Here is a 13,934-nt window from a genome sequence, read left to right on the forward strand (position 1 = left end):
TAAGCCCAGTATGTAAATATGGGTTTCTACTAAAAGCACAACCATGCATTCCATTTCCTCAGATAGTCCCAAAAATAGATTACAGGAGTCCACCTTTTTGGGCTCACAATCAGAACCATTTATAAAAAGCATAAAGTTGAACTCTATAAAGAGATGTCTCCCGTTTTTTTTTACCATTCTCCACGGTCATTTACAAACATAGAGCGAACCAAGTAAAATTTGAAGTAAAAAGAAAAAAAACAGTATTTTAAGGGCTACGATCTCCCGAAAAATGGGACCAACAAGGGAAAAAACTTTTTTCTTATCTGCTCAAAACTTATATACCCAAGTTCTTGGACCAAGGAGTACCTATAAACAAGAAAAGGGTAGAAGTACTCCGGAAAATATTCATGAATCTGTGGCTGTTGAAGCGCCTGAAGGGAGGGGGCTTGAAAACCAACCTAGCTATAGTGCTCAACCTCGAATAGAGAAACTAAAAAGAAGAGAAAGGAAACTGAAAGGCATTACTCCTGCGGAGAAAAAAACTTAAGTACTTAAGTATTCAGGAGATGAGTAGACAAGCTGTAGATACAAAAACATGACGCCAGAAAGTTTGATAGTCTAAAAGATTGTAGAATACAGTGTAAGCATAATTGACAAAAACCGAAGAGATTTGTTCATGTCGTGATGGACAGTGCAGACAAAATGTTGCAACAACAGTACATCGTATTATTGATGCAAAAGAAGGCTGCAAAGCGTTCAAAGAAGAGAGGGGAGAACCCCAAAAAAAGTACTTCCTCCAAAAAATAAGAAAGGGCCAAAAAGAATTTCTTTGAATAGCTTGAAATTTAAAACCGTACACTCCAAACTCCTTGGCTATAAGGGATTCTCATGCTCAACAAATATGATCGGACAGGGAGTACCAAAACTAGTGCCAGAGAATAATTTGGTGTGATTGGCTTGACAATTATGTAAGAACGTCCGTGGGCCAAGGAAACCTAATGGGAAAAGAATGTATTGAGCCAAAAGGGACCCAAAAGCTGACCAAAACACTTCAACCCACCATGTAATATGGGTGCGGAGAGTATGAAAGTCTCTCCATTACTGAGGAAATATTTTGACGTAAACAACAATGTCATAAAGTCATAAAGATGATTTGACTCTACTTTCTGTATTTTGTTTATTTTTTAACCAACTTTTTCTTCTTCTTTCAGAATAAGTGCCATCTGAGCAGTACCGTATCCAGGATTTTTTTTTTGGGGGGGGGGCAAAAGGTTTCATTTTGTACAGGTTTGATAAAAAAAAACTTTAAAAAAGGCATCAAAAATTTGGTTTTATTTAATTTTGTTATGTTTTTATGAGTCGGACGAACATTTCAGAGGGATTTAAACCCCTAATTTCCCTGGATACGTCCTTGCCTCTGAGATTCAAAGATTTTGAATCCCATGGGATTCAATAGTTTGTGAAAAAGGTAAAACTCGTTTTAGTGCAATTGCTGCCGTGAAATTATTCTAAGTGGTGTCTCACTGCAGGTAGAAGCTTTTTGAAAGAAATATATATTCCAATACAGTAGTCTAAATTCTATAATCAAGGTAATCCGAACAAGCTCCTGCATTTTCCATACCATCTTTTGTCCAATTCTGTTTCATATTTTTCCAATTTCAAAAAATAAAGAGGTATGTCCCTCGCCCTTCTTCAAAGAAGTTCATTTTGCTTTTACAATTTAAGATCAATAAAACAGGCCAGTTAACTGAATGAGACTAACCTGCTGTAAAGTAAATGTTGTCCTGTTTCTTCTTTGTTTTCTCCTCAGGAAAGCGTCATCATGTATCTCAGGCGAATAAGGAGTGTAGGCCGAGTCTGAAATAAATTTTAAAAAGAGGTTAACTCCCCAATGGACTCATGTTATAACCAGTAAAATGCCATTAACGTCAACTCAGATTAGTGTCTAGGTTTTTCCTATCAAAGGTGGTTTTCGAGATTGAATCCCTAAGGAATACTACCAGTTAGGGAGTGCCCCCTGGGGCTCCTAATTCTTCTTGTTTGTGTGATGGAACATTAGGGGAAATTAATCTTTTGAATGTAGATAATACCAGCTCTAAAGTCGATTTTCTTGTCAGTATAAAAGAATTGGAAAAATAAAGCAGTCTAAGTAAGATAGGAATTTCAGAAAGTCTGAGTGTTTTAGCCTTTTTTAAAAGAAATTTTATTTTCTAAATGGAAATTTTTACCGCTGCAATATAAAGATAAATTTTTGCGTTCTAATGTCGTGTCTTTAATATTGTGTAATTTTACCAATATTCGGGTTAGAAGGTCGATTTTCTTGCCAGTATAAAAGAATTGGAAAATAAAGTACCGGTAATTTAAAAAAAATCAGAAATTCTAAGACCCTTAACCTTTTCCAGAAACTTTTTTTTCTATATGCTAATTTTTACCATCGTAAAATACTGAGACATTCTTGTGTTTCATTGTATTTTTGAAATTGCGTAAGTCTGACGAACATTTTGTTTTTTCTGAAGTTGAAGTTGATTTGAAGTTGAAGTTGATTTGAAAGTGGATTTTTCTGCCACTATAAAATAACTGAAAAAAAAATATTTCAGAAAGTTTTAGCGTTTTAACCTGTTCCATAAGGTATTTGATTTTGTATTTGGAAATTTTTAGCTTCATAAAAGCCTGAGACTTTTCCCCATCCCAATGTTGTGTTTTGGATATTGTTTATTTTTGAAGAATATTCGGTTAAAAAAGCCAAAAAAACGGGTAAACAGATGTATACTCAATACGAAGAAGAAGAAGAAAAACAATAAAAAGGAATATTTCTTCCTGTATCGTGACAAGGCGTCCCCAGAGTGTTAAAAGAAAATCTTATTTCAAAAAGGATTTGAAAAATATAACAAAATTTTGCAATATCCACCCCATTCAAAAACCAAGAAATAAAGTATACAACTAATATCTCCTATCTACAATATCTATTCCGGTAGCCACTGTTGATTTAATTTTTTTGTTCTGCAGACTTTTGTTTGTAAAAAAAAAATCACAAGATAAACTAGGGAATATTTTTCGCGGTAGCCCTAAGGACTGATGAGTGAACACTAGGCCTATGTCAGAAAATCAGTTCGTGAATGTGCAAAAACTACATGCGTGTAAACTTCACATGCACTTTTAAACAATAGCTAAAATACCTGTTTTATACTCCTCCTAATGTTATGCTTTTATTTTTGTGTTATTTTGTCGAACATTTGGTAAAAAAAAAGGGGCGATATATTACATGGTAACCTTAAGGAGTTTTGAGCAGATGCTATGACAAATCATAGTCTGTGGATTGACCCCCTCCCTCCTCCCTGAATTAGAAAAACTATGTTTGTGTTTCATTTCCTTTCGGTTAAATAATAGCTGGAAACACTGTTCAGTAATAAACCTAATATGCAAATTATATGTTATGACCCGAAATTACATTATTTTGATAATTCCCTTTCCCATTCTCTGCTTATGTGTTACACTTGGACTTATGATTTAACAATGGCTATGGCAGCTGTTTTATTCAACTGTCGTTCCCCACCCGAAAAGAGCAGGGCCCGTCCAAAAATAGATTCCTGGTCAGACTACTGACTTAAATGCCATATAACACAACATATAAAGAAGGTAAGGGGTCAACCTTCAAAAAATGATTAGAGTTTCACTATTTGTGCCTATTTCTCCTTGATTTGCATGTAATTATTTTGTCTGTTTATTTTTTACCATTCTATGATTTTCATCCCCTTCCATATCTCAGTGTGCCCCATTCAGAACTTAACGGGCCCATTCAGAGCTCATAATGTTGATCGGATGCGTTTGAAGAAAAAACAGTGTGGCGGGTGATTTGTTGCCCTGTAATCACTTTTGACTCTTAAAAAGAGCACTAGAACGTTTAATTTGCAATCGAATGGGCCCCTCCGAAGTTTAAACGACCACCTCTTCCATATGAAGTTCTTTAGAGAAAATATAAATTTATAAATATTAATACATTGAACCCTCATGGCTCGTTACTATAGGCAACGCTATAGGATTGCCTCTGACTAATACAGATGAGTAGAACTTTCAATTTCCATTCTAATGAACATCCGGAAATATCTGGGGGGATTCTCAGGGCGGAGGGAATTTTGCGTGGGAGGTATCTTCTGGGGGTATTTTCTGCGGGGGTTATTTTTCACGGGGCTATTTTCCGAGGGGGGGGGAGGGTAAAATTCTAGACCCCTTTTCTGTATACCAAAGGAAGTGAGGTTTGGAAGGCTTAGCACTATTCTATCTGTGACTTCGGGAGATTATCCGAATCGGGACAGTGGGGAGGTGGACTCCCTTCATAGAAATATTTTCTACTATTCTATGATTTTCATCCCCTTCCTTATCTCAGTGTGCCCCATTCAGAACTTAACCTCTACCCTTTAATTTTTTGGTCTTAGCTCTTAGCTTACAAATAAAAACTGACTGGCTCTCATTGTGACCTCAGACATCAATGATATGGCGTTGAACCTTAAAACCTGATTGAATTATAACTCATAGAGCCGCTCCCTAAAAAAACTTTTCTGATGGTATTTCGAACATTCCCAGTTAAAAGAATACTTAAAAGAATTACATTAAAATTTATAGAATTAACTAAAGAATAGATGCAGGAAAAACTATGAAAGTGCTACCATGAGATTTACTTCAGCGATTTTAAATGGTAATATTTTTATATAACCTATTTATATACAATGTTTCAATTTATTTAAGTATTTGCATACAATTTATTTAAGCAATCAGATGTCCTATTGTGGAGGTTGCGACGGCATCAGCCACGTAGAAGGTCAAAATTCCCGCGGAATTTCCTTCAATATGAAAAATGAAACCCATCTCCGACCACCCTGAACTATGCAGTAAAAATATTATTAAGAACTTATTCAGTGAAAAAACTACTTTTCATCGAAAATTCTGACTAGACTTTCAAATTTTGTCTGAAATTTTTTTTTAAAATCCAAAATTTTAATTATTAAGGAAAAGGACTGAAAAAGTAGGGTGGTATCAGTCAATTTACAATTATTAACATATACAATCATAGGCAGCGCAATAGCGCTGCCTAAGTAAAGAACAATGTTGGAACAATGCATTATTTATTTATTTTTGTTTTTCCTTTAGACCAGGGCACTTCGTATCGAAAGAATTGTCGTAGAAACTTCGAAAAGGGCTCATTCGATTGGAAATTGGAATGGCTATTACCCTTTTTAACAGTCGATAGTGATGGGAAGGCAACTAACACCCCTTCCATGCCCACCGTCTCCACAAATCCATCCAATCAAAATTTTGAGATAGCCATTTTGTTCAAGGTAGTTGATTTCCAGATAGAGAACATGTGTTTGAGGAAGATTTTCCCCATGCAACCCTCAGGGCAAGGGTTGTAAGTTATGCCCTGGGGGCATATAATGTTATTATAGAAAGCTTTGTCGTACAAACTTCAAAAAGGGTTCATTAGATTGGAAATTCAAAGGGCTTAGTGCCCTTTTTAATAGTCGAAAGGATGTAGTAAATAGGTCTTTAAGGATGGCAACCCCCCACAACCCCTAGGGCAAGGGTTGTAAGTTATGCCCTGGGTGCATACAAGATTTTATAGAAAGTGTTGTCGTAGAAACTTCAAAAAGGGCTCATTCGATTGGAAATTGAAATGGCTAGTGCCCTTTTTAATAGTCGAAGCTGATTGAAAGGCAATTAACACCCTGTCCACGCCCACCCTTTTCCCAACACACATCCATTCAAAATTTGGAGATAGCCATTTTGTTCAACCTAATTGAGAGTTCTGGACATTATGTCTTTAACCATGACACGCCCCCCCCCCCCAATCTTCAGGGCAAGGGTTATAAATTGTGCCCTGGGGGCATATAAGGTTTTTATTGAAAGCTTTGTCGTAGGAACTCGAAAAAGGGCTGATTCGATTGGAAATTCAAAGGGCTAGTGCCCTTTTTAATGGTCAAAAGTGATTGGAGGGCAATTAACCTCTCTCTCACGCCCATCTTTTCCCCAAACATATCCCATCAAAATTTTTAGATAGCTGTTTTGTTGAGTGTAGTTGAAAGTTTTGGATAGTAGGTTTTTGAGGATGACAACCCCCCCCCCCACCGCCCTGAGGGCAAGGGTTGTAAGTTATGCCCTAGGGCATATAATGTTTTTATAGAAAGGTTTGCCGTAGAAACTCCAAAAAGGGCTCATTCGATTCGAAATTGAAATGGCTAGTGCCCTTTTTAATAGTTAAAATGATCGGAGGGCAACTAACCCCTTCTCACGCTCACCATTTCCCCAAACACATACAATCGAAGTTTTGAGATAGACATTTTGTTCACCGTAGTTGAAAGTTCTGGAAATTATGTATTTGAGGATGACAAACCACCCAGAGCCCCCAGGGCATAAAGATCTTTGAGGATGACAACCCCCCAAAGCCCTCAAGGCTAAGTTTGTAAGTTATGCCTTGGGGGCAGGGCATATATTGTTTTTATAGAAAGCGCTGTCGTGAAAATTTCCAAAAGGGCTGATTCAAATGGAAATTGAAAGGGCTTTTGCCCTTTTTACAAGTCGAAAGTATTCGGAGGGAGAATCCTTCCTCCTCCCCCCGCACACGCCCTTCATTTTCCCGCAAATTTTCCGATCAACATTATTATATGGTCGTTTTGTTCAACATTGTTTGAAGGTCTGGAAATTATGTCTTTGAGGATGACAATCCTCCCCCCCCCCAGTGCCCTCAGGACAAGGGTCGTAAGTTATGCCCTTGGGACATATAAGGTTTTAATAGAAATTTCTGTCGTAGATGCTTCAAAAAGGGTTCATTTCATTGGAAATTGAGAAAACTAGTGCCTAATTTATAAGTAGAAAGTGATCAAAAGGTAAATCACCCCCCACGCCCGTAATTTTCCCAAACACTTCCAATCAAAATTTTGAGATAGCCATTTTGTTCAGCGTGTCACAACGGCCTGGAAATTATTTCTTTGAGGATAACAAAACCCCCAGGCCTCAGGGTAAGGGCTGTAAGTTATGCCCTGGGGACATATAAGGTTTTTATAGAAAATAGGGTCATATAAACTTCGGAGGGGGCTCATGTGCGTGGTAATCAGACGCTCTAGTGTTCCTTTGAAGAGTCAAAGTGATCATAGGGCAGCTACCCCCCGCCCCCCACACACACGTCGTATTGTCCCGAAATGCATCAAATAGAAATTTTGAAATAGCTATTCTATCCAAAATGGACAAAATATCATACAACATGGCATTTGGGGTTGAAACAATCCCAAAAGATTAGGGGCAAGGGTTGTAAGCTCTGCCCAGGGGTTATTTAAGGTTTTTATGGAAGGGAGGGATGGTTTGTACTTTACTGAAAAAAAAATTCTTTTAAATGTTTTCACTGTTCTAACTTTAAGAAATCAGAAATCAATTGAGATTAAAAAAAAAATATCAGCATATGTATATTAAACTGATAATGCAGATTTTTTTCAGTAAATTCATGTGAGTTTTTTTCAGTAAAATGCAAATTATATTCTGGCTTTTAGAAAGCTTGGGGTTTAGAACCCTACTCATATTAATTTCTGCTCGTTTTGAGTTTGACACTTATTTATTTTAATTTCTGTTTGTTTTGGGTTTCATTTATTTATTGATACTGATTTGTGGTAGTTGTATTCTTGGTAGATAATTTGATTCTATTTTTGTTCATTTTGCTTTAATGGAGTACTTAACTTTTTTTTTTTACTTTTTTTTTTAAAAAGGTTTTTTTAATTAATTTTTTTTTTCGTTTTAAATTGACATAGTCCTTTTAAGGGAGAAAGACTGAGCCTCTTCTAAAGTTAAACAACCATTCCTTGCATAAGAACCTTAAATACCCCCCTGGGCACAGCTCACAGCCCTTGCCCATAATCTCTGGGGATTGTTTCAACCCCAAAGGACTTGCTGTATGATATTTAAACCATTTTGAATAGAATAGCTATCTCAAAATTTCTATTATGCATTGCGGGACAATACGACGTGTGTGTGTGGGGGGGGGGGGGAGTAGCTGCCCTACAATCACTTTGACTCTTAAAAGGAACACTAGAGCGTCTGATTATCAATCCAATGGGCCCCTCCGAAGTTATATAACCATGCTTTCTATAAAAACCTTATATGTCCCCAGGGTATATATATATATATATATATATATATATATATATATATATATATATATATATATATATATATATATATATATATATATATATATATATATATATATATACGTATATAAAAATACTATTTACTTTGCAACTACTTTGAGCCTGAGCCTTTTGAATCTATCAACCAATCATAAAGTGTTCTCAGTTGCTACGTGTCGCTCTCTGTTTTATGGCCAACCTTGTTATGATCTATCAACCCTTGTGAAGTCATTTTTTCCTTCGTGTATTTTGGATTTAGCAAATGAATTTTTAGAAATGAGGATCCAGAATTTTGGTGTGCTGAACATTTATCTGCCCACGGACTATCGTGACGACTGATCTGAGAGTCTTTTTGCCATTAGTGCGGCTTGTTTATCTAAATGCTTACTAAAAATAAAAGAACAGGATTTTGTGATCTAACCGACCCGCTTAATTCTTCTGGTGATTTTGATCACCCAAGTAATGTTTTCGGTCTGTTCGATGATGATTATGTAGTTGCACCGAAGAATGAGAGTTTTACTTACGCCCATAATTCGGGCAGGACATCTAACTTAGACCATCTTATTCACAGGTCATCCGTAACTATCGCGGAAGTTATTGTTAGTGATTCTAATTTTACGTCAGATCATTTTCCTTTGTCTTTTAGTGCTCAGATTGGTGATTGTGGCCCCTATATATATATATAACCGGCTTCCTAAGATGCAATCTGTATTTTATGCTAATTACTGGGACAGGGCATCTCCAGATTTTTTCCAGAACGCGTGGAATGATGTTCTCGTGAAAATTTGTATACTATTTGATTTCTTGATGCGGAGTTCAAGAAAGAATATGCGCAGTTCTTGAGTTAGGCTGAACGTTTATTGTAGTGAACTTTGCAGTGAACTCACGCCTTAGCTCTCGCAGAAAAATTGGCTGTACCTATTAGGCGAGTAAAACTTGGAACTGAAGAACCTGGCTGGTCAACTATTTATAATTTGCGAAATGCTTGCTTCTCTGCTAAGTATTGGCTTTCAGTTTGGATTAAAGCGGATAAACTGCGTGATGGGTGGCTGCGAAAACTGTATATTTATACTAATCGCCAGTTTGCAAAGCAGCTTTCTCTGCATCGTAGTTCAACTATTTCGTCTTGTTTGGAAGAAGTTTGGTCACGCCCAAATAAGTTGTGTTACAGTCTTGTGAAAGACATGCCAAGTCAAATACCACCTCGTATGCAACATTCCTCATGGGTTAAGCATTATGAAAAAAGAATTGTCTGATCCAGATCCACGTCTCAAAAACAGTTAAAAAGTGAAGCTCCGAGTTTTTTTTTTTTTAGCATGCTTCATGTCCGGGACTGGTTATAACAAAGAGCGTGATTATTTCTGCTATTGGTAAACTGAAGAAAAAAAGTCTAGAGGTTTTGATAGAATTTTTGAACAGCAATTGTCGTTGTGGGGGAAACTATTTATGGAATAATTAGTCCTCCTTTACCAAATGACATTTAATCTTGGATCTGTCTCTGATTCCTTTTCAATTGGATGTATGACTCCCATCCCTAAGAAGAATATACCTCCTTCTGAGTGTTCGTCTTTTCGCCCAATAACAGTTGCAACTTTGTTATGTAATATTTTTGAAAGCTGGATGATTGATGAGTTGCGAACTAAACATGCAGTTCAGGCCCATCAGTTCGGTTTTTAATCTCGCTTTGGATGTGGTCATGCTCTTTTTGCTTTGGTATCTGCTTTAGTTGATGCAGAAAAACACGGTGAAAGCATTGCTTAAGCTGCCAATGATGTAAGCCGCGCATTTGATTGACTTCTCGACGAGGAAATTATATTTGATTTGAGTTTGGCCGGTGTTGAGTTTGGCCGGTGTTTGGCCCTTGCATCCTAGCCCCACTGGCTGACATGTATGAACATCTGAAAGCAGAACTTAGGCTCCCTGTACTAGGTAATAAGTGTGCTAGTCTCTTATATGATTTTTGCTGTATCCCCGCGTTGAAATCCCCTTCTCCCGGTAAAGAAGGGAGTGAGACAAGGTACTATTTTGTCACCAACAGCACTTAATAACAGTATTGTAAGGCCAAAAACAAAGTCACTTATGACATATATTCTGCGTGGTATTGATTTGTCTTTGATTGGCTATGCAGATGATGTACTAAACCTGAGCTAGTCTCTGCATGGGCTAGAAGCTAATTTTATCAAGTTACAACAAGAGTATGCCCATATTGGACTCCAGTTCAATGCTGAAAAGTCTGAAGTACTGCCTTTTAACTCGAATTCTGATGCTGGTCGGAGTGTCATAATTGGTGATTCCATTATTGAGCTCGCGCATGATATTGTATATCTGGGCTCCCTATTGGACAGTCAATACTGGAGACACGGCGGTTACTGCTTTCTCATTTTCAGATGCGGTCTTCCTTTACGTATAGCTGTATAGTGGCAAATAGGCGGAAGTTTGATCGTCATCTGTTAGCCCAAGTATACCATGCTATGGTTTTGCATAACTATATATAGTTTAGCCCATTTTTTTTTTATGGCCACAGATAAAGTGAAATTACGTTCACTGTACTGCAATTATGCAAAGTTTTTGCTGCGTTTACCACCTTGGACAAGCAATTGGTATGTTACGCGTCAGTACAGTGTTAACAACCTTGAAGAAGTGATTCTGTCGCAAATTGGCCGATATAATTCGTCTGTCAAGACTCACCCGTGGGCCAATATTTTATATTTTAAAACATATTTATAATTAATATTTTATATTAATTAAAGTAATATATTTATAAAATTATAATTTATTTATCTATAAAATATTTATATATGTTTATCGAATTAATTGTTACCGTTAATTGAATTAATTGTACCCGTGTTACCGTTGCAGGGCAAGTAGTACTTCCAAGCCGCAAGTTGAAGTACCTAGGTATCACATATGGAAGCGACCTCAGAAGCTCGCGTGCTCTTTTTGTTGACCAGGTTCTGTCGGGTTTTCGGTCGGGGTATGCTAAACTTGCAGCCCTGAAGTTTAAATTTAATAAGCATATCCTTGCTAGGTTGTATCGTGCCGTCGCTCTTCCCTTTGCTCACTACATCTCACCCGTTTGGCATTGGCTATCGAATTCGGATATGTTGCGAATCCGTTCAGGCTTTTGCAAATATTTAAAGTTTCTGCTTGGTCTGCCACTTTACCTCCGTAACACTGGTCTGCTAGAAAAGTATCATATACCTGATCCTGTTGAGTTCATGCCGAATTTTGAAAAACAAGCTCTCGTGAAACACAGGGCACTATTATTTGATTTCCCAGCGACTTTCTTGCTTGATAGTTGAAGTGTGATTTGTTTGTATTTAGTAGATTATTATGTTCGGTTGATTTGTTTTCGTCTTTATTTTCTCTTTTCTTTTGTTTTGCTCCGCTTCTTCATGCTTCTTTTTTATAGCGGGTTTGTAATAAATTATTATTATTATTATTATTTAAAGGAATTTGAACTTCATAAGAGGGAGTAAAGAGGGAGTCTTTGAACAGATTGGGGTGAAGGAGAAGAGTGCACAGCCGGGTTGGCCTCAGACAGCTTGGTTCTCCGTTGAGTTTTTCGTAGTAGTAGCCCATATTGTGTTATTTTTGTGCCTCCTCTTATTACACTCGTAGTTATTTTGGGCAATATTTTATTTCTGATTATCGAGAATTAACTATATAGGGATACATTGTTGATGCTTGAGTATGAACTCTTTGGGTAGTCAACATTGGGTAGTCAACTCTTTGGGTAGACTCTTTTGGGTAGTCAACATTTGAATAATTTTATGTCTTAAAAATAATCTTTGCAATAACATTAACTTCGAAATTTAAGATTCTTTCTAAATTCTTTTTTTCTCAGGACCTATATGGATTACTGGCAACCCTGGTATGTTTTTGGGAGAATACCCTGGAGTCCCTAGAATCGCAAACCCAGGGGAATAGAAAAATTTTAAGTAGAGGAACTTAGAAAGCTAATCACAGTTATTTGTTTTAAAATATGTTTTCTATATCATATAATCCGAGGATAATGTATCAAAATAAAACATCTTTATTTATAAAATAATTTATACAAAATAATATATTAATTTACTAACCTAATTAATAGCATTTGGCTTAAAGAAATCGTTTCCTGGCCCAGGAGAAGGGCATTAAGTGCGAAATTTCCTATTTCATATCCACAATTACGCGTATTAAGTCGCACAGGTTCGTTGCTTGTTAACAGAGCTATCCCTGGGGGAGTCTTATGACTATAACATCGAATTTTCAGATTTTTCTTCTTTTTTTATTTTAAAGGGGATATCTTTCAATTAATTCTTATTAGAGGCGGGTGGTGACCTAATTTCCTATATTTTTAAGTAAATTTGGATTTTTTTTTTTTTTTTTGGTTTTACGACGATGGCAGGGATGATCCTGGAAAATTTTTCGCCAAGTGCTGAAACAGAAAACGCTGATGGTGTATATAACTTTTTTTTTATCAAAAAGTACTAACTTCTTAACAAAATATATTGTAATCCCAAAGTAAAATACAAGTATCAACTATCTATTTAAGAAAACAACAACCACAATTTGTTTTAAACTAGCAAAAGACGACAGGCATACAAAATAAAAAACCCCGTAGCGTGTACTCTTTTTGAGAATCGTAGATAACCTATTTTTCACCTTCTCCTTAATACAAAGTTTAAAGTCTCCCAACCTCGCCCCTTTCTCAATACAAAACTCCTAAAAGTTTCAACCCGATCCCTAGCCGTGATTCGTAAAAGGACAGACTTACCAAGACATCAATTTATGACCATGGTAAAACCAACTGACTGTTGAGAAGAAATCGCTTGACTTTGGGCTTTATACGTATACCTGTTGTGTCGTCATACGATTGATTTTAGAATTGAAGATTAGTGATTGGCTGAGAGTTTAAGACATTAGGAAATTGTATGAATAAAAAATACTAGACAACAAATAGCCACCTAGTCATAGCCACCTAGTCGGTGATTTGAATGATGTTGACCTTGCTATCACGTTTTTTTCTGCCCGTTAATAGGTTTTAGATCCAAAATTGGGCAGCACTTTCAATTTAAACCATCAGATTTTCTTGAAAGGTCATTTGAATCAACATAGGGACGAGGGGAGATATAGGCTCCCTTCGTTTGGAAGAATACATTTGAACTGATTGCACAATATGGAAGCAGGAGGGGGGGGGGGCGGTGAACAACTTCCCTTTTATTGCAGAAAGATGTTGAGTGACATATGGTAGACGGGGAGGAAGTATACCACTAAGTTTTTATGACCCTTTCTCTTTTTTGATTGTAGTTTTATTGATATTTGAACCACAGGATTGTGAACTCCTAACCGTCCTTTAAGTTTCATTTTTTGGACTTTCTCTGTGTTAGTGGGACAGCAGCATAAGAGTTAATATGTAATAAGGCCTAAAATGTAAGGGTTAATAATGATTAATTAATACTTACATGGTAGTTGATTTGAGAACGGGAAGTCAAGAGGAGGCAAGCGTGTCGCTGGCGATGGACCGAGGCCAGAAGGCATTGTATAATAGAACATGTCGTCCTAAAACACAGAGTGTGAGAGTAAATTTTCCGTAAGCAAGCAAGTACACTATTTTTAGGGCGCGGCGATACAATTACCTTAATAGTTACTTGCCAAAGCCTTAGCAATGTTTCACTCCATAACTGGTGATTTAGATATGTCGCTTGATGAGCACATCAAAGTTAATGAACTATCTATTAGATAGCAAAGGGAAGGTAAATATACTTAATTTTCTGACTCTGTAGTTTGTCCTTTCCGCGT

At 36.7% G+C, this 13,934-nt stretch overlaps 1 protein-coding gene across 2 annotated transcripts in view; it reads right to left on the reverse strand.

Moving 5' to 3' along the window:
* The window catches only part of LOC148945549 (uncharacterized), a 103,395-nt gene extending 89,707 nt beyond the window's left edge, over nt 1-13,688 (reverse strand). For both annotated transcript variants that reach the window (XM_089099263.1, XM_089099262.1), the window contains exons 1-2: nt 13,598-13,688; nt 1,745-1,839 (exon numbers count right to left, since the gene is read on the reverse strand). In XM_089099263.1, the coding sequence (XP_088955389.1) occupies nt 1,745-1,839; nt 13,598-13,688 (186 nt within the window). The remainder of the gene's footprint in view (nt 1-1,744; nt 1,840-13,597) is intronic.
* Nucleotides 13,689-13,934: the final 246 nt, after the last annotated feature.

The sequence above is a fragment of the Artemia sp. Qi Xiang Cuo genome, chromosome 13, assembly GCF_049724085.1.
Source record: "Artemia sp. Qi Xiang Cuo chromosome 13, ASM4972408v1, whole genome shotgun sequence".
Taxonomy (NCBI): Eukaryota; Metazoa; Arthropoda; class Branchiopoda; order Anostraca; family Artemiidae; genus Artemia; species Artemia sp. Qi Xiang Cuo.